Consider the following 23,245-nt stretch of genomic DNA (forward strand, 5'->3'; position numbering starts at 1 on the left):
TCATTACGCCCCGGATATTTTTTTTTTCCTCCCACTTTTTAATAGATTTTTCCCATCAAAAGTTAATCAGATGCAACAGTAGTATATCTGCACTGACATCAGGGGCATTGGCCATCACTATCTATCCCCCTTTACCAGGCACAGCGCCATTGATTTGCTAGTGGCTGTGCCTGATATTGAAGTTAATAGGACCAACCTGCAGTAAGACTACGCTGTAATTCCAGGCAAAGCGGCTTCCAAAAGCCGATAATGGAGCAATATCACCAATCTCACCTTCATGGTTTAGGCCTTCATTTATGCAGAACTAATGAGCTCCTTAAATATAAAACAAGCCTCTGTTTACTGCATGCAGAACATTTTATTAAATTATCAGAAATTTCACATATCTTCTAGCAAAACTGTGGAGGTTGCGGGCAGGGCAGTCCGGTATTGGGTAAGAAAAAGAAATGTATTCAGACGCTGAGGACTTCAGATGTTTTCCGTCTACTGAGACCTGTCGGGAAGAAAATGTGACATTCATCAGACTGCAGCGTAACAAGACTGAGCTTCTGGATCAGGACACCAGGGGGCGCTCAGTGGACAGCAAAACCATGATGTGCAATACTGGCTACAGCCACCGTGTATCTGAGCCCAACATACTATAGAAAGAGGATATTGTGCACTTTGCTGCATAGGGGACTTAGGTTTAAAGCACAACTCCAGCACTGAAGGAAAAAATAAACCAAACCGCTGCAGTGGTGCTTTATACACATATAGCATGAAATAAACAGACCGGATTGGGACTGAGACTATACGAGATCAAGAACAGGAGAGAACACCTGGATAAAGTATACGTCCTGCAGTGCCAATGTCTACCACAAGATGGCAGCGTATATAAGCGCCAAAAACCAGACACCTTTGTGTTCCACAAAGAAGAAACAAGAACGAATGGGTAATAATGTAAAGTCAAGAGATAGAAGGCAAGAACTGAATCCACAAATATGGAGTCCCAAAATAACCCTCCCTGAGAGGCCAATAATAGAATAAAAGTAGGAAATATCTTTGAAACGGGGTGGCTCAGTGGTTAGCAATGCAGTCTTGTGGTGGCTCAGTGGTTAGCACTGCAGTCTTGTGGTGGCTCAGTGGTTAGCACTGCAATCTTGTGGTGGCTCAGTGGTTAGCACTGCAGTCTTGCAGCGCTGGGATCCTGGGTTCAAATCCCACCAAGGACACCATCTGCAAGGAGTTTGTATGTTCTCCCCGTGTTTGCTTGGGTTTCATCCCACACTCCAAAGACATTCAGATAGGGACTCTAGATTGTGAGCCCCAATGGGGACAGTATTGCCATTGTATGTAAAGCGCTGTGGAATTAATAGCGCTATATAAATGAATACAATTATTATTATTTGAAACGGCACAAGAACAAGAGTTCCTGCAAAAATTGGGAAATTTACATGAGGTTAAACTTTGCTGGGTCCCGGCTGTTGTAACCTGGGTCACTATATTACTCCTTGGGCTTTTTCTTTATATTCCTACTTCAAGGGCACCTACTCCTCTTGCCATTATCGGCCTTTCTGGGGGCCTTATTTTCATTCCCCACACTTGTGGAGAGGATCAGTGACATCTTATTTCTCCATTTACGGTATTATTTCTCCTTGAAAGTTCTGTTTTTTGATCTCGTGGTTAAACACTGCCATCTTGTGGTAGACTTTGATATTTCAGGAGCACATTTTATCCCTCTGCTCTCCTGTCCTGTTTGTCTTGGGATCTGATCTCTTGTCTCTCTGCTAATCCCATCTGTGTATTTAATTTTAGATCCATTATTAAACTTTTGGACCTTGATTATTTATTGTGTCTGGGTTTTTTTGTTTTTTTTTTATTTGCACATTATTTTAATTTTTGCCTTTTTCAATATTTATTTTCTGTCCCCATTTTTTTTTTTTATTCTTCCTCATTGTGGAATTTTCGTTCTGAGTTTACTGCCCATTCATCATTTGACTAAAAATAAAAAAAATGCACAAATGTAATCCGCCCCCCCCCCCCCCCCACTATAATAATTTTTGCTCACATTTTTGCAGGATCGTAGTGGGACAAGCAATTTTTTTTTTTTTTTTGCACAAAAAGTCACAAAAAATGTTAAAACTAAAAATAAAAAGCATTTTTGATTTTGTGGAAACCCCGGGCAAAGCTTTGAAGAGCTTGGCCGGCCAAAGAAACAGTCATGAGCTCCACAAGATAAAAGTAGAAAAGTAATTTAAGGAAACAAAAAAAAATGGATGAATTGTGGCTATAATGTGTATAATCTCTCCTAAACGGCTGTATCTGAGCTGCTGCACCCGATCCTGTCCCGTGTGATGCCGTTTCTTCACCTTGATCACTTCTTCTTCACAGAGGTCCGCGGCTTCTCCCGTTCCGATAACATCTTCTTGTTAACTTTTTCTTTTTTGTCTTTCCTGCTGTTCAGATTTTCATAAAGCGTCCCTTCTTCCTTAGGCCTGTAGCAAGAAGCCACGTGTGAGAACATGGGGGGCACTGGGTGTGAGAAGAAGGGGGGCATCGGATGTGAGAACACAGTGGGTAACGGGGCACCGGGTGTGAGAACATGGAGGCGGGTAACGAGGCACCAGATGTGCGAACACGGGGGGCACCGGGTGTGAGAAGACAGGGGGCACTGGGTGTGAGACCATGGAGGGGTGTACCGGGTAACATCGGATGTGAGAACACAGTGGGTAACGGGGCACCAGGTGTGAGACATGGAGGGGTGTACCGGGTAACAGGGGGCACTAGGTGTGAGAACACAGGGGGCATTGGGTGTGAGACCATGGAGGGATGTACTGGGTGACAGGGGGCACCAGATGTGCAAACAGAGGGAGCACTGGGTGACCAGTGGCACAAGGTGTGAGAATACAGGGGGCACAAGGTGTGAGAATACAGGGGGCACTGGGTGTGAACACAGGGCTCACTGGGTAACGGTGCACCAGACATGAGAACACAGGGGTCACCGGGTGTGAACACGGCGGTACCCGGTAAGAGAACCCATGGGGCAATGGGGCACTGGGTGTGAGAACACAGGGGGCACTAGGTAACAAGTGGCCACCGGGTGTGGGAACATGGGGGGCACCAGTTGTAAGAACACACGGGGTACCGGGGAACGAGGCGTGAGATTACAGGGGGCACCGGTTGTGAGAACACGGGGAGCTACATTAACACTGATGGGTATAGAAATCTTACTTGGAGGAGCTCCGTGTGACCTTCATCTTGGACATAGAGGGACTCAGGTTTCCATATTCTGATTCTGCCGTCTTTGTTCTCTATTGGGGGAGATTTTTTTGTTTTATTGGGGGGCACATCACTGTACACAGTACACTTCTTTCACTCCGGAAATTCTGATAGTCCGGCACCGACTGCAGTATAATCTGGAATCCACCATGAGACATGTCTGAGGCTGAAGAGGTCTGTGCCGGATTATCAGATGCCGGCATAAACTACCTATAAGCGTCTCCATCATGCGCCCCCCTCCCCGTACCTCCAGCGCCTGCAGTTTGTATTTGGCAGAGTCGATGTACTGGGCTATGGCGGCGTAGGTAAACCGGTACTGCGCCTCCGTCTGCACCATGCCCGAGCGCTGCGACCGCACCATCTGGATGGTTTTCTGCACGTCGATGTCACAGTCCAGACCTGGAGGAGACGGCACATAAGTCACTACATGTACAGAGGAGTCCATGGATCCCTGGTGACAGTCACGCCGGCGGTCTATGGCTGCCGGACCTGGGAGCCGCCTCCTACCTGCTGGAAAAACCCGGCTTTTCTTCTAAGTACAGGAAATGTTGCCAAACTATTGTGTCATGGGGTCTGCGGTAGACTGAAATCCATCACCCGTCTCATCAGAGGCTCTGGCTGCTGATCCCCTATGCTTTACACTGCAGCTCTGATTGCTCCGGATTATCTCAACTTTTTAAAAGTGCTAAAAAATATTCTCTGTTCTCAAGATTGGATGGATTTATAATGCTATTGTTTACTACTCATTGCCTAGGTTACCAGCCACCTCTGCAGTAGTGGCCATTCTCCTAGACAAGCTGTTTGCTGTGGAGCTTGTAAGCGCTGCCCTGACGCTGATGGGATCTTTAACGAGATTGTCAGATCCAGACACAAGCCCAGCAGGGAGAAATATTGATTTGCTTCTTACCTTTTGTCTGGATGGTGTCGACTAACATGTCAATAACGATAATGGTCCCGGTACGGCCAATGCCGGCGCTGCGAAAAGAGCAGAGTGAAGCACTTCTGGCCACCATTACGTATTTACAGCTATTACCAGTTTACCCAGTTTATACTGGTGTGACATTGATTATGTTTACTACTCCAGTCACATCCAGAGCTGCATTTTGAATTCTGCTGCCGGCCAGCAGCAATCTGCCAGATGCGTGGTCTGTCCACAGGAGGGTGAGGGCAGATCCAGCAGTTAAAGAGTTACTTGAAGCCTGCAGCATTATTCTGTGAGTGCAGCTCTGGAGGTTACTGGGCTGTGACATTACCTGCAATGTACAATGATGGGTCCGGCGCCGGGAATGCTTTCTTGTTTGCGGTTGACCTCCCCCAGAAAGCTCAGGACACCGCCGGGGTCAGCGGGGACGCCATGGTCCGGCCAGCTCAGGTACTGGTAGTGAAAGATGTCCCGGGGCTTACCGCGCTGAGGACACAAGGACATAGTGTGAGACCCGGCCGCCATGACGGGGGGCGGTGCAGGGGATGACACCATTATTCTGACACTCGATAGTAAAATTCCTGGTACTCCGCTGCTTACTTACATCCTTAAGACAAGACACTCGCAGAGTCCGGATCTTGTACTCCATGGCTTCATGTTCCGAAAGAATTTCAACAGAAAAGTCTCCAAACTGCTTCACGTTGGTCCCAACATCTGGCCAGTACAGGACACATTTAGTCTAGAAGTAAAGGAAATGAGACTTAATAGAGTCAAGAAAGGTGGTGACATTAAGAAACAAAGATAAAAGCGTAAAAGAGGAGTCAAATGTGGCAGTGAGTAAGAAAACAACTCCCACTGTCACCACTAGGGGGAGCTCTCTGCACATTACTGACATCAGTAATAACTGTGCAATGAGCGCCATCTGGTGGTGGCAGAATGTCATTTCTAGGTCTTTGGAGAGGATCTGGAACACTGGCCAGGGAACTAGAAGCTGAAAATATATAAAAGAAAACTAATATATAAAGCTGAGTATATGTATGTAAGTGAGTGTGTGTCCGCTAAAGGAATCTGCACCGTCGCATTTAGGCTATGTGCGCACTAGAACAGTGAAGTTTCTCAAGAAAATTTCTTGAGAAACTTCTGGGAGTAGAAGATTTCCGGACCTCCGGAAAAAATCTGCACCAAATCCGCATGCGGATTTGCCGCGGATTAGCCGCGAATTTGCCGCAGGTTGTTCCCTGCGGATTTTGCAGGCTGTACTGCCGAAATCCGCAGGGTACCTGCGGAAAAGAATGGACATGTTCATTTTCTCAAGAAATTTTCTCAAGAAATTCTTCTCAAGGAAATTTCTTGCGAAAAATCCGCAGCGTGCGCACAGCTATTTTTTTTCACATAGGATTTGCTGGGAAATGTCTGTGCAAAGATTGCAGACATTTCTCAAGAAATTTCCGCGGCAAATCCGCGGGTAAATCCGCAGGTAAAACGCACTAGTGCGCACAGAGCCTTACAATCACAAAATTTTGCACAGACGCCTCATTTGGCTAAGGGAACATCAACCCCGCGCTTTACAGTTATTCGCCAAAAAAAACCCGCCTACATTAAAGTTAATGGAGCTGGGAACTGTTACTATAGACTCCTATTATGGACAGAGAAAGAGACACACACAGAAAAACAGAAAGACTCACACAGAAAAAGACACATACACAGAAACAGACACACAGAAAGACACACATCCAACGACACACACAGAATGAGACACACAAACAGAGACACACACTGACAGAAAGAGACACACACCAAAAGACACACACACAGAGAAGGAGATGCACACAGAGAAAGATATACACACAGAAAGGCACACATGCAAAGACACACACAGAATGAGACACACAAACACAGACAGAAAGAGACATACAAAAAGAGACACATACACAGAGAAAAAGACGCACACAGAGAAAGATGCACACACAGAAAAAAAACACACACACACACACAGAAAAAGAGATACACACAAAGACACACAGAAAGAGACACACACACACACACAGAAAAACACACACAAAGACACACAGAAATACACACACACAGAAAGACACACACAAAGACACACACACACACACAGAAAGACACATACAGAAACTGTTTGGATGTTTGAGGTAATATATTGGCTGTTTTGACAGTTACCCTGGATATTTATCAGGTGGCCTATAGTAACCAATCACAGCTGTGCTTCTATTTTGTTACAGGTCAGTAATAGGAGCTGTGATTGGTTGCTATAGGCAACGAAGGACATTCTCAATATAAGAGGCTGATGTGTGAGGTAATATGATATCAGTGGTGAGAGGGAGACAGACAGAGAAAGACTTAGTTACTATCCCGGGCATAGCCGGGTACTGCAGCTAGTATATATATATATATATGAACAGTAGAATAGAGGTGACAAGGGGACGCCTCACCCGCCCCTTCTCTATTTCCTTGGTGGTCATCACTATGACGCGGCTATTCTCCTGCCACACCATCTGCCAGAAGTCTCCAGTGGTGGACGCTAGACACCCCTGACAGGCAATGAAGCGTTTGGAGGCTTCATCTTCACCAATTAATTGGTTCTGAGAATGAAAAGAAAAACAAAAATCAGGAAAACTTTTATAATCTGAAAATGACCATCTTTTTTTTATTTTATAGATAGATGGAGAAACATCTGGAAGAAACGTTGCAGAAAGGTTGAGACCCCAGTGTTGTGGGACCGGCCCCCCAGAGCCCCGGAGGAACAACGTGGAAGGAAATGTAAAATCTCTGTCGTCCCTTCTTCTCTTCAGCTTATCCTTAAACGACAAGTCCCTTTTTATCCTCCTTCCTCCGGTAGGACTCACCGTCACGTAGTTGGCGTTGATATAATCTGATCCTGGGATATTCGGGTCTCTGCTGTGTAGGACGACTCTCGTGTGGTCGACTAGAAAAAAGCAGAGAAACGTAAAGAAAAATTACTTAATGGTTCTGACTAATAGGAGTTATCTCACCATATGTTTTCCAGGAGCGCACCGCCCCTCTGCCCCGAGCTTAGTGGGGGGCAGTGCACCCAAAAGAGTTGGGACCAATAGCGCGATGATGCTGCGGCTCCGAGCTGTGCGCTCTCCCATTCTGCAAGCTTCACCTCTGAAATATGGGAGGAGCGCAGGGCGCTGAAGATGGGCGAATACCGCGATACATCCAGAGTCAGAGCAGCGCTTGCATGCAGCAAAGCAAAGAGCTTGTAAGTGCTGTAGTGCTGCACTCCTTGTCTACAAGACCACCCACCAGTAACAGACAGCAAAGGTAACCGGTAACTTCGGCAACAAGCTTTGCAGGGTCTGGTGCCTCTATTTTGGTGCAGGAAGCTGAAGCTGCTCTATTCTGAGGACTGGCTGTCACATAGCCGCTCTAAAAGACAGCCGCTCTGAGTGATACCCTCTTTGACTGACAGCCACTCTGAGTGATAGCCGCTTTAAATAACAGCTGCTCTATCACTCAGAGCAGCAATCACTCAGAGAGGCTGTGACTCAGAGCAGCTGACACTTAGCCACTCCGAGTGACAGCCACTGTGAGTGACAGCCTCTCTCAGTGACAGCCGCTCTATCACTTAGAGCATGTGTTACTTATAATGGCTTTCATTTAGAGTGGTTGAGTGACAGCTGCTCTGAATGATAGCCGCTCTAAATGACAGCTGCTCTATCACTCCAGAGGGGCAATCACTCCAGAGGGGCAATCACTCCAGGGCAGCAATCACTCCAGGGCGGCAATCACACCAGAGCGGCAATCACGCCAGAGCGGCAATCACGCCAGAGCGGCAATCACGCCAGAGCGGCAATCACGCCAGAGCGGCAATCACGCCAGAGCGGCAATCACTCCAGAGCAGCAATCACTCCAGAGCAGCAATCACTCCACAGCAGCAATCACACCAGAGCGGCAATCACGCCAGAGCGGAAATCACTCAGAGCAGCAATCAAAGCTGTCACTTAGCTACTCTGAGTGACAGCCTCTCTGAGTGACTACCGCTCTAAATGACAGCTGCTCTATCACTCAGAACAGCAGTCACTCAGAGCGGCAGTCACTCCAGAGTGGCAGTCACTCCAGAGCGGCAGTCACTCCAGAGCGGCAGTCACTCAGAGAGGCTTTCACTCAGAGAGGCTGTCACTCAGAGAGGCTGTCACGCAGAGAGGCTTTCACTCAGAGCGGCAGTCACTCAGAGCGGCAGTCACTCAGAGCGGCAGTCACTCAGAGAGGCTGTCACGCAGAGAGGCTGTCACGCAGAGAGGCTGTCACGCAGAGAGGCTGTCACTCAGAGAGGCTGTCACGCAGAGAGGCTGTCACTCAGAGAGACTGTCACTCAGAGAGACTGTCACTCAGAGAGGCTTTCCCTCAGAGAGGCTTTCACTCAGAGAGGCTGTCACTCAGAGAGGCTGTCACTCAGAGAGGCTGTCACTCAGAGAGGCTGTCACTCAGAGAGGCTGTCACTCAGAGAGGCTGTCACTCATAAAAATTCTCCTGGAAAGCCCCCCCAGGCGCACATGTACACTAGACACACGTGGGGCATATCCTGAAAATGGGAGAAATCAGGTGAAAACAAGGTGAGAGCTGAGATTCAGGCAAACTCACACGGGAGGATATTTTTGTAGCGGTTTTTGCTCTTGTTTTCCGTCCTCTGACCCTCCGTCCTCTCGTACGATAAGTTGGATTCTTGTTTCTGGAGAACCTGTAGATGAGACATAAGGTCCATGAAGAAGCCCCCAGCAACGTCTGCACCAACATCCTCCTCTACCACCACCACCACCACCACCACCACCACCGCGCCTCATGGTGAAGCGGCTTCCACCCAACGGCCAAATCTAGGACCTGGGAGAACATTCTTGGCCACCACCCGATGGCAATGAGGTCAGATGCTTTACATTTCTTTCCTCCATGGTCGTCTGTGTTTGGTTTACAATTATTTCCCCTCGAGGCGATGGGATCCAACCAGTGATTGTCGATCAGTTATTTTTGAGTGTTTTCTCCTCGCCCCGGGGAGGTGGGGACTTTTTATGAACTAATACACTTGGCACAGACCCTTCAGAAAAGCGTAGGAGTATGAGAGATTGAGGACGACAGCAAAATGACGTCAACAAGGTCACCAAAGTCTTAGAAGAAAAGCAACCAAATGTGGACGGTGCTACAAAGAAGGTGAAAAAGACTCCCCCTCCCCCCCCGGCCCAGAACTTAGGGGTCTAGTGTGACCCCTATAACTAAATCACAAGGAGGAGGTTTAAACATAATAATCCTAAACCAAGACCCCTCCCCCAACAAAAAAATCACCCCAGGGTAAATATGATGGGTGGTAAACCAGGGAGGTCTTACGTCAAACTCTTCCCAGAATCCGGCCTTTGATGTTTCCTCTTTTTCGGACTTTTTGTCTAGTTCCTTCATGCGACACTCGATGTCGGCTGCGTTGACTCTGGTGGAATGGTACGGCTGTCGGAGACAGGAAGATAAAGGAGAACCCCAAGAAAACAATGGGAGACCCAAGTATATTACACAAGACCCCCCCACCCCCATATATAACTATTGGGACATCGATTCTTCCGGAAAATATTCTAACACCATAAGTATAAGGACCCGGTGTATTCCACAGTATAGAGGAGTAAATATAATACCGCAGATCTCCGCACATCGCAGCATGACCATCTGTCCTCACCTTTTTCAAGTAAACGTAGGCTCCGGACACTTCCTCTATGTGACGCTTCTTATATGCTTCAATTAGATCCGTGAGAGAATCAAACTTTATATCCCCCAAAGTATATTTCTCCCCCTGCAGAGACACAGGTCAGGTGTGACCGTATAATATCATCCACAGTAATATATAGGGGCAGTATTATAGTAGTTATATTCTTGTACATAGGAGCAGTATTATAGTAGTTATATTCTTGTACATAGGACGCAGTATTATAGTAGTTATATTCTTGTACATAGGAGCAGTATTATAGTAGTTATATTCTTGTACATAGGGGGCAGTATTATAGTAGATATATTCTTGTACATAGGGGCAGTATTATAGTAGTTATATTCTTGTATATAGGGGGCAGTATTATAGTAGTTATATTCTTGTACATAGGGGCAGTATTATAGTAGTTATATTCTTGTACATCGGAGCAGTATTATAGTAGTTATATTCTTGTACATAGGGGGCAGTATTATAGTAGTTATATTCTTGTACATAGGGGCAGTATTATAGTAGTTATATTCTTGTACATAGGGGCAGTATTATAGTAGTTATATTCTTGTACATAGGGGGCAGTATTATAGTAGTTATATTCTTGTATATAGGGGGCCGTATTATAGTAGTTATATTCTTGTATATAGGGGCAGTATTATAGTAGTTATATTCTTGTATATAGAGGCAGTATTATAGTAGTTATATTCTTGTATATAGAGGCAGTATTATAGTAGTTATATTCTTGTACATAGGAGCAGTATTATAGTAGTTATATCCTTGTACATAGGGGGCAGTATTATAGTAGTTATATTCTTGTACATAGGAGCAGTGTTATAGTAGTTATAGTCTTGTACATAGGGGCAGTATTATAGTAGTTATATCCTTGTACATAGGGGCAGTATTATAGTAGTTATATTCTTGTACATAGGAGCAGTATTATAGTAGTTATATCCTTGTACATAGGGGTAGTATTATAGTAGTTATATTCTTGTACATAGGGGCAGTATTATAGTAGTTATATTCTTGTACATAGGGGCAGTATTATAGTAGTTATATCCTTGTACATAGGGGCAGTATTATAGTAGTTATATCCTTGTACATAGGAGCAGTATTATAGTAGTTATATTCTTGTACATAGGAGCAGTATTATAGTAGTTATATTCTTGTACATAGGAGGCAGTATTATAGTAGTTATATCCTTGTACATAGGAGCAGTATTATAGTAGTTATATTTTTGTACTTATACATTTACCTCACATATGATCTTAATGTGCGTCACCCGGGGTTTACCATCTTTTACATCAGCTGTCAGAACAGAGATGACGAAATCTCCTGGTTTACTACGACTCTCTCTGACAAGGAAGGTCCACGGCTCCCCCTTTTGCTGTAGTAACTTCTCTGCATCTGGCCCAGATAGATACCCATGGTACCAGCTGTGGAGATATGGAACATTAATATAAATGTTTATTATATAATTTTATATATATATATATATATATATATATAAATCATTTTCAAGAGCGTTTAACTTTTGCTCCGCAACATTTATACAAGTCTGTGAAATACTGGAGAATATAATCTGGTCATTGGAAACCAAAACTGAACTCTTTGGAGGCCATAATACACACCATATTTGGAGGCCAAAAGGCAAATCACCCCAAAACAGCAACAACAGTGAGGTGTGGAGGTGGGAACATCATGGTGTGCGGCTGTTGTTCAGCATATGGCAATAGCAACTTCATATAATAGAAGGAAGGATGAATGGACAAATGTACAGAGACATTCATGATAAAAATCTGCTGCCATCTACCGGGATGATGAGGATGAAACGAGGCTGGACATTTCAGCAAGACGAAAGTCTCAACTGGTTTTAGAGAAAGACAATAAATCATCTAGAATGGCCGAGCCGATCACCGGAGCTGAATCCAATAGAAAATGTGTGGAAGCAACTAAAGCTCAGAGATCATAGAAGGAGCCGGGACCTGCAGGAGGTGAGGAAGTGAGTGTGTGTGGAAGAATGGGCCAAAATTCCACCTGAGCAATGCAGGCAACGAGTGTCTCCATACAGGAGGCGCCTGGAGGCTTCATCATCAAGAAAGGCTTTTGTATGAAGTATTAAATACATTTCAGTAACGTGTGCAGTACTTTTTCTCTGTGTCATTTCTCATTATTACACATAATTTATGGACATCTATAATTTGATGTCTTTGCCTGTGTGGATTGGATGGATTGTTACTGACATCTGGTGAGGAATTCATGTCAATAGCTTCTTTATAAATACATTCACTTGGTGGCGTGTTCAATACTTATTTTGGCGAGTGTGTGTGTGAGAGTATATATACAGTGCCTTGCGAAAGTATTCGTCCCCCTTGAATTTTTCAACCTTCTCCCACATTTCAGGCTTCAAACATAAAGATAAAAATGTTAATGTTCTGGTGAAGAATCAACAACAAGTGACACAATTGTGAAATTGAAGGAAATTTATTGCTTATTTTAAACTTTTTTAAACAAAATAAATAACTGAGAATTGGGGCGTGCAATATTATTCATCCCCTTTAAGTTAATACTTTGTAGCGCCCCCTTTTCCTGAGATTACAGCTGCAGTCTCTTGGGGTATGTGTCTATCAGTTTTGCACATCGATAGACTGAAATTCTCGCCCATTCTTCCTTTGTAAACAGCTGGAGCTGAGTGAGGTTGGATGGAGGCGTTTGGGAACAGCAGTTTTCAGCTCTTTCCACAGATTCTCGATTGGGTTCAGGTCTGGACTGTGACTTGGCCATTCTAACACCTGGATATGTGCCGCCCCCGCGTCAGCAGCCGGACTGCCCGGATCTGGATCAACAGTGGCTCGAGGGGTCTCCGGACCCGGGAGTCGGGGTCGCGCGGCCACTCAGCTAAAAGGGGGAGTATTTACATGGGATAATATGGTTAAAGTTCATGACGCCACCCGTGGTGCGTGGTAAGATGGAGTACCACCGCTGCGATTGGGAGTACCCGGTGGCGATGGTGTGGGCAGCTAGGTGTTTAACCCCTCCACGGGTAGGGGGGATGCCCCGGGACTCGATAAAGGTGACGGGGAGGTGCCGTTGGGACAGTAAGGGTCACTTGTGTACTCACTCAGTCCAATAACGCTGACACCGACAACTGTGGTAAACCAAAGTTCTGGACACCGCTGCCGCTAGGAGGGAGCATGCCTGGATCCCGTGCCCGTTGGTGTTGCCTGTTAGTCTGTGACCTTTACCTTGGCACCTAGTTTCTGGTTAGTCCCTTAAGTATAAAACTGATCGGGTCCCGGTCACCCGTATGGCTAACTGGGTGAGCTTGCTCTCAGGGTTCACGCTTGGGATTTTCTGGACTATGTAGTGGGAAAGTCCTATCCCCCTCGTTGCACTAGTACCCCGATTTTGGAGTGGGTGGAGAACGGATCTTGAAGGCTCCGTCCTCGTCAGGGAAAATTGTCAGGACGCCTGAAGCTTCTTCCTGACCTAGGGTCCACGTACTCCGTCGTGCCCTGGCTCCTGCCCGGTGATGGCACAAGGCCGCCGGCTGTCCTCCTCGACAGTCCGTGCCCCTTGTCACGATCCCCTGCGACCGGGATTCAGCTCCTACCAGGCCCGGACCAACGTCTGCCACCTAGTAGTCTCAAGGAGCCCAGCTCCTGACCTCCTCACACTTTCACCTCCAACACTCCACTGTTCTACTCCTGACACTCCTGACCTCCCCTTAACCAACCCCCCAAGTGGGCGACCCTATTCCACTCAGGCCGTCCACTGGTGTGTCTGGTGGGTGTGGTGCAGAGTGTTCCTAGGATTTTGATTAGCTTGTTCTTGGCAACACCAAAGGTCGGGGACCCGTAACCAAGGAGGAGGTGGATATTGCACAGAAGGGCCAGGGGCGTCACAGATACGTTTATTTGTGAACCATTCCATTGTAGATTTTGCTTTATGTTTGGGATCATTGTCTTGTTGGAAGTCAAATCTCCGTCCCAGTCTCAGGTCTTTTGCAGACTCCAACAGGTTTTCTTCAAGAATGGTCCTGTATTTGGCTCCATCCATCTTCCCATCAATTTTAACCATCTTCCCTGTCCCTGCTGAAGCAAAGCAGGCCTAAACCATGATGCTGCCACCACCATGTTTGACAGTGGGGATGGTGTGTTCAGGGGGATGAGCTGTGTTGCTTTTACGCCAAACATATCGATTGGCATTGTGCCCAAATAGTTTGATTTTGGTCTCATCTGAGCAGAGCACCTTCTTCCACATGTTTGGTGTCTCCCAGGTGGCTTGTGGCAAACTTTAAATAACACTTTTTATGGATATCTTTGAGAAATGGCTTCCTTCTTGCCACTCTTCCATAAAGGCCAGATTTGTGCAGTGTACGACTGATTGTTGTCTTATGGACAGACTCTCCCACCTCAGCTGTAGATCTCTGCAGTTCATCCAGAGGGATCATGGGCCTCTTGGCTGCATCTCTGAACAGTCTTCTCCTTGTTTGAGATGAAAGTTTGGATGGACGGCCGGGTCTTGGTAGATTTGCGGTGGTATGATGCTCCTTCCATTTCAATATGATCACTTGTACAGGGCTACTTGGGATGTTTAAAGTTTTGGAAAAAAAAAATGTTTGTAACCAAATCTGGATTTAAACTTCTCCACAACAGTATCACGGACCTGCCTGTTGTGTTCCTTGGTCTTCATGATGCTCTCTGTGCTTTACACAGAACCCTGAGACTATCACAGAGCAGGTGCATTTATACGGAGACTTGATTACACACAGGGGCTTATATTTATCATCATCAGTCATTTAGGACAACATTGGATCATTCACAGATCCTCAATGAACTTCTGGAGTGAGTTTGCTGGACTGAAAGTAAAGGGGATGAATAATATTGCACGCCACAATTTTCAGTTTATTATTTTTTAAAAACGTTTAAAATAAGGAATAAATTTAGTTCAATTTCACAATTGTGTCACTTGTTGTTGCTTCTTCACCAGAACATTAACATTTATATCTTTATGTTTAAAGCCTGAAATGTGAGAAAAGGTTGAAAAATTCAAGGGGGCCGAATACTCAAGGGGGCAAGGTACTGTGTGTGTGTGTGTGTGTGTATATATATATATATATATATATATATATATATATATATATACAGTACAGACCAAAAGTTTGGACACACTTTCTCATCTCTAGAACAACTGTTAAGAGGAGACTTTGTGCAGCAGCCTTCATGGTAAAATAGCTGCTAGGAAACCACTGCTATGGACAGACATCAAGCGGAAGAGACTTGTTTGGGCTAAAGAACACAAGGAATGGACATTAGACCAGTGGAAATCTGTGCTTTGGTCTGATGAGTCCAAATTTGAGATCTTTGGATCCAACCACCGTGTCTTTGTAGAAAAGGTGAATGGATGAACTCTACATGGCTGGTTCCCACAGTGAAGCATGGAGGAGGAGGTGTGATGGTGTGGGGGGGCTTTGCTGGGGACACTGTTGGGGATTTATTCAAAATTGAAGGCATACAGAACCAGCATGGCTACCACAGCATCTTGCAGCGGCGTGCTATTCCATCCGGTTTGCGTTTAGTTGGACCATCATTTATTTTTTAACAGGACAATGACCCCAAACACACCTCCAGGCTGTGTAAGGGCTATTTGACTAAGAAGGAGAGTGATGGGGTGCTACGCCAGATGACCTGGTCTCCACAGTCACCAGACCTGAACCCAATCGAGATCGTTTGGGGTGAGCTGGACCGCAGAGTGAAGGCAAAAGGGCCAACAAGTGCTAAGCATCTCTGGGAACTCTTTCAAGACTGTTGGAAAACCATTTCCGATGACGACCTCTTGAAGCTCATCAAGAGAATGCCAAGAGTGTGCAAAGCAGTAATGAAAGAAAAAGGTGGCTACTTTGAAGAACCTAGAATATAAGACATATTTTCAGTTGTTTCACACTTTAAGTATTTCATTCCACATGTGATAATTCATAGTTTTGATGCCTTCAATGTGAATCTACAATTTTTAGAGTCATGAAAATAAAGAAAACTCTATGAATGAGAAGGTGTGTCCAAACTTTTGGTCTGTACTGTATATATATATATATATATATATATATATATATATATATATGCAAAGTGAATGCAGAAAAGAGAAATGTAAATCCCATTAGTATTCGGTGACCGCCCTTTTACAGTCATCACTTCTTCTTGGTCGCTTGTCACTTCCGGACAGTTTTTCAAAGACCCTGGCAGGAGGTTGTTCCAAACATCTTGGGGACCTGACCCCCGAACTTCTGCGCATGAGGCTTGTGCGGATCCTTCTGTCTCCTGATCCCAGACAGACAGGGTGATGTGAGATCAGGGCTCTGAAATTTCTGGCTAAACCTTGCAGGACCTTCCACCATACGTCACAGCTCCTGCAGAACCTCATTATCGGGCCGCTCTCCAGACCGTCAAGAACAATCTGCTTCTGTTACAATCAAATATTTCACATTTTGACTCATCGGTCCAGAGACATGATGACATTTTTGTGCAATCCAGTTTCTATGGTTTTGTATATAGTTTAGTCTCTTGGATTTGGTTTCAGTTTGGAAGTTACGATTTTTGGACAAAATTCTTCCATGAAGACGACTTCTGGCCAAACGTCTCCGAGCAGTAGAGGGGTGCAGCTGGTCCCAAAGGTCACTGCCAGCTCTGAGCTGATGGCACTGCTGGACAGCTTCTGATTTAGGAGGATAGTCACATAATGTGTCTCATCTGCTGCACTAAGTTTCCTTGGCCGACCACTTCGTCCGCAGTCCTCAAACTTGCCAATTTCATGGTGTCCTCATTGCTGAGAAATACAGACAGATACTTCTTCATTTTGTGATACCATCATGGAGGCATCTGATCGGCTCCAAATTTATTCTGCAGCCGAAGAACGACCCAAACATCCAGCCAATGTCATTAATAATGCAGAGTCCTGGAGGAGATGATCCGGCCCCCGCAGAGCCCTGATCTCACATCATCCCATCTGTCTGTGATCAGGAGACAGAAGGATCCACACAGTCCTCATACACAGAAGATTGGGGGTCAGGTCTACAAGATGTTTGGAACAACCTACTGCTGAACTCCTCCATCATCTGCATACAGGTGATGAAAAGAAGTGATGGAGGACACGGGTGGTCACTAAATACTGAGGATGGAGGCGACGGGCGGTCACCAAATACTGAGGATAGAGGACACGGGTGGTCACTGAATACTGAGGATGGAGGAGATGGGCGGTCACTGAATACTGAGGAAGGAAGAGACGGGTGGTCACCGAATACTGAGGATGGAGGAGATGGGCGGTCACCAAATACTGAGGATGGAGGAGATGGGCGGTCACTGAATACTGAGGATGGAGGAGACGGGCGGCCACCGAATACTGAGGACGGAGGAGATGGGCGGTCACTGAATACTGAGGATGGAGGAGATGGGCGGTCACTGAATACTGAGGATGGAGGAGATGGGCGGTCACTGAATACTGAGGATAGAGGACATGGGTGGTCACTGAATACTGAGGATGGAGGAGACAGGAGGTCACCGAATACTGAGGATGGAGGAGACGGGCGGCCACCGAATACTGAGGACGGAGGAGACGGGTGGCCACCGAATACTGAGGACGGAGGAGACGGGCGGCCACCGAATACTGAGGACGGAGGAGACGGGCGGCCACCGAATACTGAGGGGATTTACATTCCTCTTCTGTTCATGCACTTTACACTTTATTTGTTTATTTACAAGTTTTTTATTTTGAGAGAGGGGAGCCAGCACGATCTGAAAATGGCATGCATCATATAAAAAGTGCAAATTCACAGATTTATTCCAACTGTACTGTAATATAAATGAGGCAATGCTAATTAAGCACCATTCTTGGATCTGGTCCGCCTTTATCAATGGTTGCTGTTTGGCACTGGGAGGATCAGTTCTGATATAGTCCTGGTATGTGTAGAGCTTGCTCCACATGCTGGGACCTGGGCTGGTCTCTATCCACAATTGCCTTTTTTGCAACATAGAAGCGGCTATATACAGGTTGCAGGTATGTGTGCTCCATTATGGTTCTGCTTTTAACTTTATCTAGGAGGCCGCATGGCACATGAAATACAGAATATAGAGTAGGACCCCCCTATTGAGATTTGCCGTGACGTTGGCAGGGGTGGCTCAAAAAATTGATCAATTATTTGCTAAAAATCTCATTTTTTTTTTATTATAGTACAGTTGGAATAAATCTGTGAATTTTCACTTTTTATATGATGCATGCCAATTTCAGATCGTGCTGGCTCCTTTTTTTTCAAGTTTTTTATTTTGCAGCATTTTTTCTCATCGGCCTAAACACGAGAATATTTGTTATTTCAGCACCTAGGTAGCTTTTCCATTTCTCCACTATCCACTAGGTGGCGCTCTACCAAAGAATAGATTAAAACCAATGGAAAACTGGTTCAGATAGGTAATTGATGAGAAGAATGCAAAGTAGAGTAAAAATAGTGGCAGCAGATAACAATGCCTCTGTTCATACACAAATGAGCCGCTAAATATAACACCGATCCTCACATGAGCGAAAGTCGGGCTGTAATAAGTGTTCACACCTCAGAACGAGCAGAGGAAAGTAGCAGAAGACCACAGGTATAATAACAATCACTACACCACAGACGTATCTCCGAATGTAACCGAGAGCGGATGATCTACACCTCGGATTCTGAGGACAAGCAGCTGATGTTTGATTTCAGCTCTGGATGTGAATAGAGTGTAACACATGAAACTAGTGTGTCGATATAAATTGGACAACACAATGACAGGAAGAGCGAGGACTGAACTAAAAATGCAGAATTACACTTAATAGTGCGCGCGTTCTCATGGAGAATATTCATCATAGTCTCTAATGGATCCGCACAGATTTGCTTGCAACATATTTTTTCCACGCAGCGGTCACTATATTATAACCTATATATAAAAAATGTGGTCACTTGGCCTCATTTATAAGCAGATATCAGAACACACAGGAAGGTGAGATCAGATACCCAATAACCGAGAGGAGACCTTCTACTGTCGCACTTTTGTGCATCAGTATACAGTGCTGCAGAGCAGACATCTCCCACAATGCACAGCATCAGCGAGTACCCTGCATATAAATACTGAGCCAGCGAGAAGTTATACAGGATGAGTAATGTAATGTATGTATACAGTGCCTGCACCAGCAGAATAGTGAGTGCAGCTCTGGAGCATAATACAGCACAAATAATGCTATGTATGCACACAGTGACTCCACCAGCAGAAGAGTGAGTGCAGCTCTGGAGTATAATATAGGATGTAACTCAGGGTCAGTACAAAATAAGTAATGTAATGTATGTACACAGTGACTGCAGCAGCAGAATAGTGAGTGCAGCTCTGGAGTATAAGGCTATGTGTCCACACTGCGGATTTATCACGGATTTACCGCGGATTTCCTGAAAATCTGCAGCAGCGGCACTTCCCAGCCATTTCAATGGCATTTTGGAAATGCTGTGTCCATGCTGCGGATTTTTCCGCGGCGGATTTGCCGCGGATTTTGATCCGGAAAAATCTGCAGCATGTCAATTATTGTTGCGGATTTTGGTGCGGATTTTGGCTATAGAATTGGGGGGGAAAAAAAAATCCGCATCAAAATCCGCGGCAATTCCGCGGTAAATCCGCGGCAAAAAAAAGGTGCGGATTTGCCGCGAAAGTCGCGGATTTTCATGCAGAAAAATCTGCAGGTACATTCTACCGTGGACACATAGCCTAATACAGGATGTAACTCAGGATCAGTAATGTAATGTATGTACACAGCGACTGCACCAGCAGAATAGTGAGTGCAGCTCTGGAGTATAATACAGGATGTAACTCAGGATCAGTACAGGATAAGTAATGTAATGTATGTACACAGTGCCTGCACAAGCAGAATAGTGAGTGCAGCTCTGGAGTATAATACAGGATGTAACTCAGGATCAGTACAGGATAAGTAATGTAATGTATGTACACAGTGCCTGCACAAGCAGAATAGTGAGTGCAGCTCTGGAGTATAATACAGGAGGTAACTCAGGATCAGTACAGGATAAGTAATGTAATGTATGCACACAGTGACTGCAGCAGCAGAATAGTGAGTGCAGCTCTGGAGTATAATACAGGATGTAACTCAGGATCAGTACAGGATAAGTAATGTAATGTATGTACACAGTGCCTGCACAAGCAGAATAGTGAGTGCAGCTCTGGAGTATAATACAGGAGGTAACTCAGGATCAGTACAGGATAAGTAATGTAATGTATGTACACAGTGCCTGCACAAGCAGAATAGTGAGTGCAGCTCTGGAGTATAATACAGGAGGTAACTCAGGATCAGTAATGTAATGTATGTACACAGTGACTGCACCAGCAGAATAGTGAGTGCAGCTCTGGAGTATAATACAGGAGGGTAACGCAGGATCAGTAATGTAATGTATGTACACAGTGACTGCACCAGCAGAATAGGGAGTGCAGCTCTGGAGGATAATACAGGAGGTAACTCCGGATCAGAACAGGATCAGTAATGCAATGTATGTATACAGTGACTGCACCAGCAGAATAGTGAGTGCAGCTCTGGAGTATAATGCATTATATAACTCAGGATCAGTACAGGATCAGTAATGTAATGTATGTACACAGTGACTGCACCAGCAGAATAGAGAGTGCAGCTCTGGAGCATAATACAGGATGTAACTCAGGATCAGTACAGGATCGGTAATGTAATGTATGTACACAGTGACTGCACCAGCAGAATAGTGAGTGCAGCTCTGGAGTATAATACAGGAGGTAACTCAGGATCAGTACAGGATCAGTAATGTAATGTATGTACACAGTGACTGCACCAGCAGAATAGTGAGTGCAGCTCTGGAGTATGATACTGGAGGTAACTCGGGATCAGTACAGGATAAGTTATATATTTGCAAAACTACTCAGCATTGTTTGTTGATTTGTAGTGTAAAATGACATGGAGATACAGTTTAAATATTATATATTTGTGTTAGATTAATGTAAGGAGAGATACTTTTGGGCTCCTGCTGGTCCCTGAATCTTGGCCACTAAATCCACAATGTCCGAGCTTATCAGTCTCCATTATAATATGATGCACCTGCCATTGTTCCCCACAGAGCAGTTTGCATTTTGCACAAGAGGATTGTGTGGTTGAGTTGTCAGAAGTCACATGATGGAAACTTCAGTGACAAATTATTTCAAAACAGAGCAGAGAATTTTCCAACCGCAAGAAGGAAGCTCGGAGGGACACAGCGGTGCGCGGCAAGGGTGGGGGGCCGAGGAGCGAAGAAGGGGGGCAACCGAGAACCAAGACGTGGAACTGCAACAGCCCCGAAGTGTAAACCAAGAAGACAAAAAATAGATTAAATATAGAACAGACAGAAGGAAAGACAAAAGCAAGACGATGGATGGATAGACAGATAGGTCCCATAGACATGAATGGAGCAGCTCTGCACAGTGCACGCATCCATCAGCCCCATAGACATGAATGGAGCAGCTCTGCACAGTGCACGCATCCACCAGCCCCATAGACATGAATGGAGTAGCTCTGCACAGTGCAGTCATCCATCAGCCCCATAGACATGAATGGAGCAGCTCTGCACAGTGCACTCATCCATCAGCCCCATAGACATGAATGGAGCAGCTCTGCACAGTGCACTCATCCATCAGCCCCATAGATATGAATGGAGCAGCTCTGCACAGTGTACTCATCCATCAGCCCCATAGACATAAATGGAGTAGCTCTGCACAGTGTACTCATCCATCAGCCCCATAGACATGAATGGAGTAGCTCTGCACAATGCACTCATCCATCAGCCCCATAGACATGAATGGAGTAGCTCTGCACAGTGCACGCATCCATCAGCCCCATAGACATGAATGGAACAGCTCTGCACAGTGCACTCATCCATCAGCCCCATAGACATGAATGGAGCAGCTCTGCACAGTACACTCATCCATCAGCCCCATAGACATGAATGGAGCAGCTCTGCACAGTGCACTCATCCATCAGCCCCATAGACATGAATGGAGTAGCTCTGCACAATGCACGCATCCATCAGCCCCATAGACATGAATGGAGCAGCTCTGCACAGTGCACTCATCCATCAGTCTCATAGACATGAATGGAGCAGCTCTGCACAGTGCACTCATCCATCAGCCCCATAGACATGAATGGAGCAACTCTGCACAGTGCACTCATCCCTCAGTCCCATAGACATGAATGGAGTAGGTCTGCACAGTGCACTCATCCATCAGCCCCATAGACATGAATGGAGCAGCTCTGCACAGTGCACTCATCCATCAGTCCCATAGACATGAATGGAGCAGCTCTGCACAGTGCACTCATCCATCAGCCCCATAGATATGAATGGAGTAGCTCTGCACAGTGCACTCATCCATCAGCCCCATAGATATGAATGGAGCAGCTCTGCACAGTGCACTCATCCATCAGCCCCATAGACATGAATGGAGCAGCTCTGCACAGTGCCCTCATGCATCAGCCCCATAGACATGAATGGAGCAGCTCTGCACAGTGCACTCATCCATCAGCCCCATAGACATGAATGGAGTAGCTCTGCACAGTGCACTCATCCATCAGTCCCATAGACATGAATGGAGCAGCTCTGCACAGTGCCCTCATGCATCAGCCCCATAGACATGAATGGAGTAGCTCTGCACAGTGCACTCATCCATCAGCCCCATAGACATGAATGGAGCAGCTCTGCACAGTGCACTCATCCATCAGCCCCATAGACATAAATGGAGTAGCTCTGCACAGTGTACTCATCCATCAGCCCCATAGACATAAATGGAGTAGCTCTGCACAGTGTACTCATCCATCAGCCCCATAGACATGAATGGAGCAGCTCTGCACAGTGCACTCATCCATCAGTCTCATAGACATGAATGGAGCAGCTCTGCACAGTGCACTCATCCATCAGCCCCATAGACATGAATGGAGCAACTCTGCACAGTGCACTCATCCCTCAGTCCCATAGATATGAATGGAGTACCGTAGGTCTGTACAGTGCACTCATCCATCAGCCCCATAGACATGAATGGAGCAGCTCTGCACAGTGCACTCATCCATCAGTCCCATAGACATGAATGGAGCAGCTCTGCACAGTGCACTCATCCATCAGTCCCATAGACATGAATGGAGCAGCTCTGCACAGGTTATAATGCTTTTTTATATATTGTTTTAAAGGATCGCTGCAACAATAACAATGAAAACATGTTAAAATAATATTTTAAAAAGTCATCTAACTCCTTTGTGACATTAAAAAAAAAAATCTATTTTATTTTTAT

General features: G+C 45.6%; 1 protein-coding gene across 1 annotated transcript in view; it reads right to left on the minus strand.

The window, feature by feature from the left end:
• Positions 1-338: 338 nt before the first annotated feature.
• PTPN6 (protein tyrosine phosphatase non-receptor type 6) overlaps positions 339-23,245 on the minus strand; it is a 64,824-nt gene continuing 41,917 nt past the window's right edge. Inside the window, exons 4-16 of the mRNA XM_075352206.1 lie at positions 11,155-11,335; positions 9,885-9,998; positions 9,548-9,661; positions 8,813-8,909; positions 7,051-7,130; positions 6,637-6,786; positions 4,785-4,919; positions 4,512-4,666; positions 4,166-4,233; positions 3,506-3,657; positions 3,211-3,290; positions 2,349-2,474; positions 339-493 (exon numbers count right to left, since the gene is read on the minus strand). Coding sequence (XP_075208321.1) covers positions 2,354-2,474; positions 3,211-3,290; positions 3,506-3,657; positions 4,166-4,233; positions 4,512-4,666; positions 4,785-4,919; positions 6,637-6,786; positions 7,051-7,130; positions 8,813-8,909; positions 9,548-9,661; positions 9,885-9,998; positions 11,155-11,335 — 1,447 coding nt within the window. The 3' untranslated portion in view covers positions 339-493; positions 2,349-2,353. The remainder of the gene's footprint in view (positions 494-2,348; positions 2,475-3,210; positions 3,291-3,505; positions 3,658-4,165; positions 4,234-4,511; positions 4,667-4,784; positions 4,920-6,636; positions 6,787-7,050; positions 7,131-8,812; positions 8,910-9,547; positions 9,662-9,884; positions 9,999-11,154; positions 11,336-23,245) is intronic.

This window comes from Anomaloglossus baeobatrachus, chromosome 5 (genome assembly GCF_048569485.1).
Source record: "Anomaloglossus baeobatrachus isolate aAnoBae1 chromosome 5, aAnoBae1.hap1, whole genome shotgun sequence".
Taxonomy (NCBI): domain Eukaryota; kingdom Metazoa; phylum Chordata; class Amphibia; order Anura; family Aromobatidae; genus Anomaloglossus; species Anomaloglossus baeobatrachus.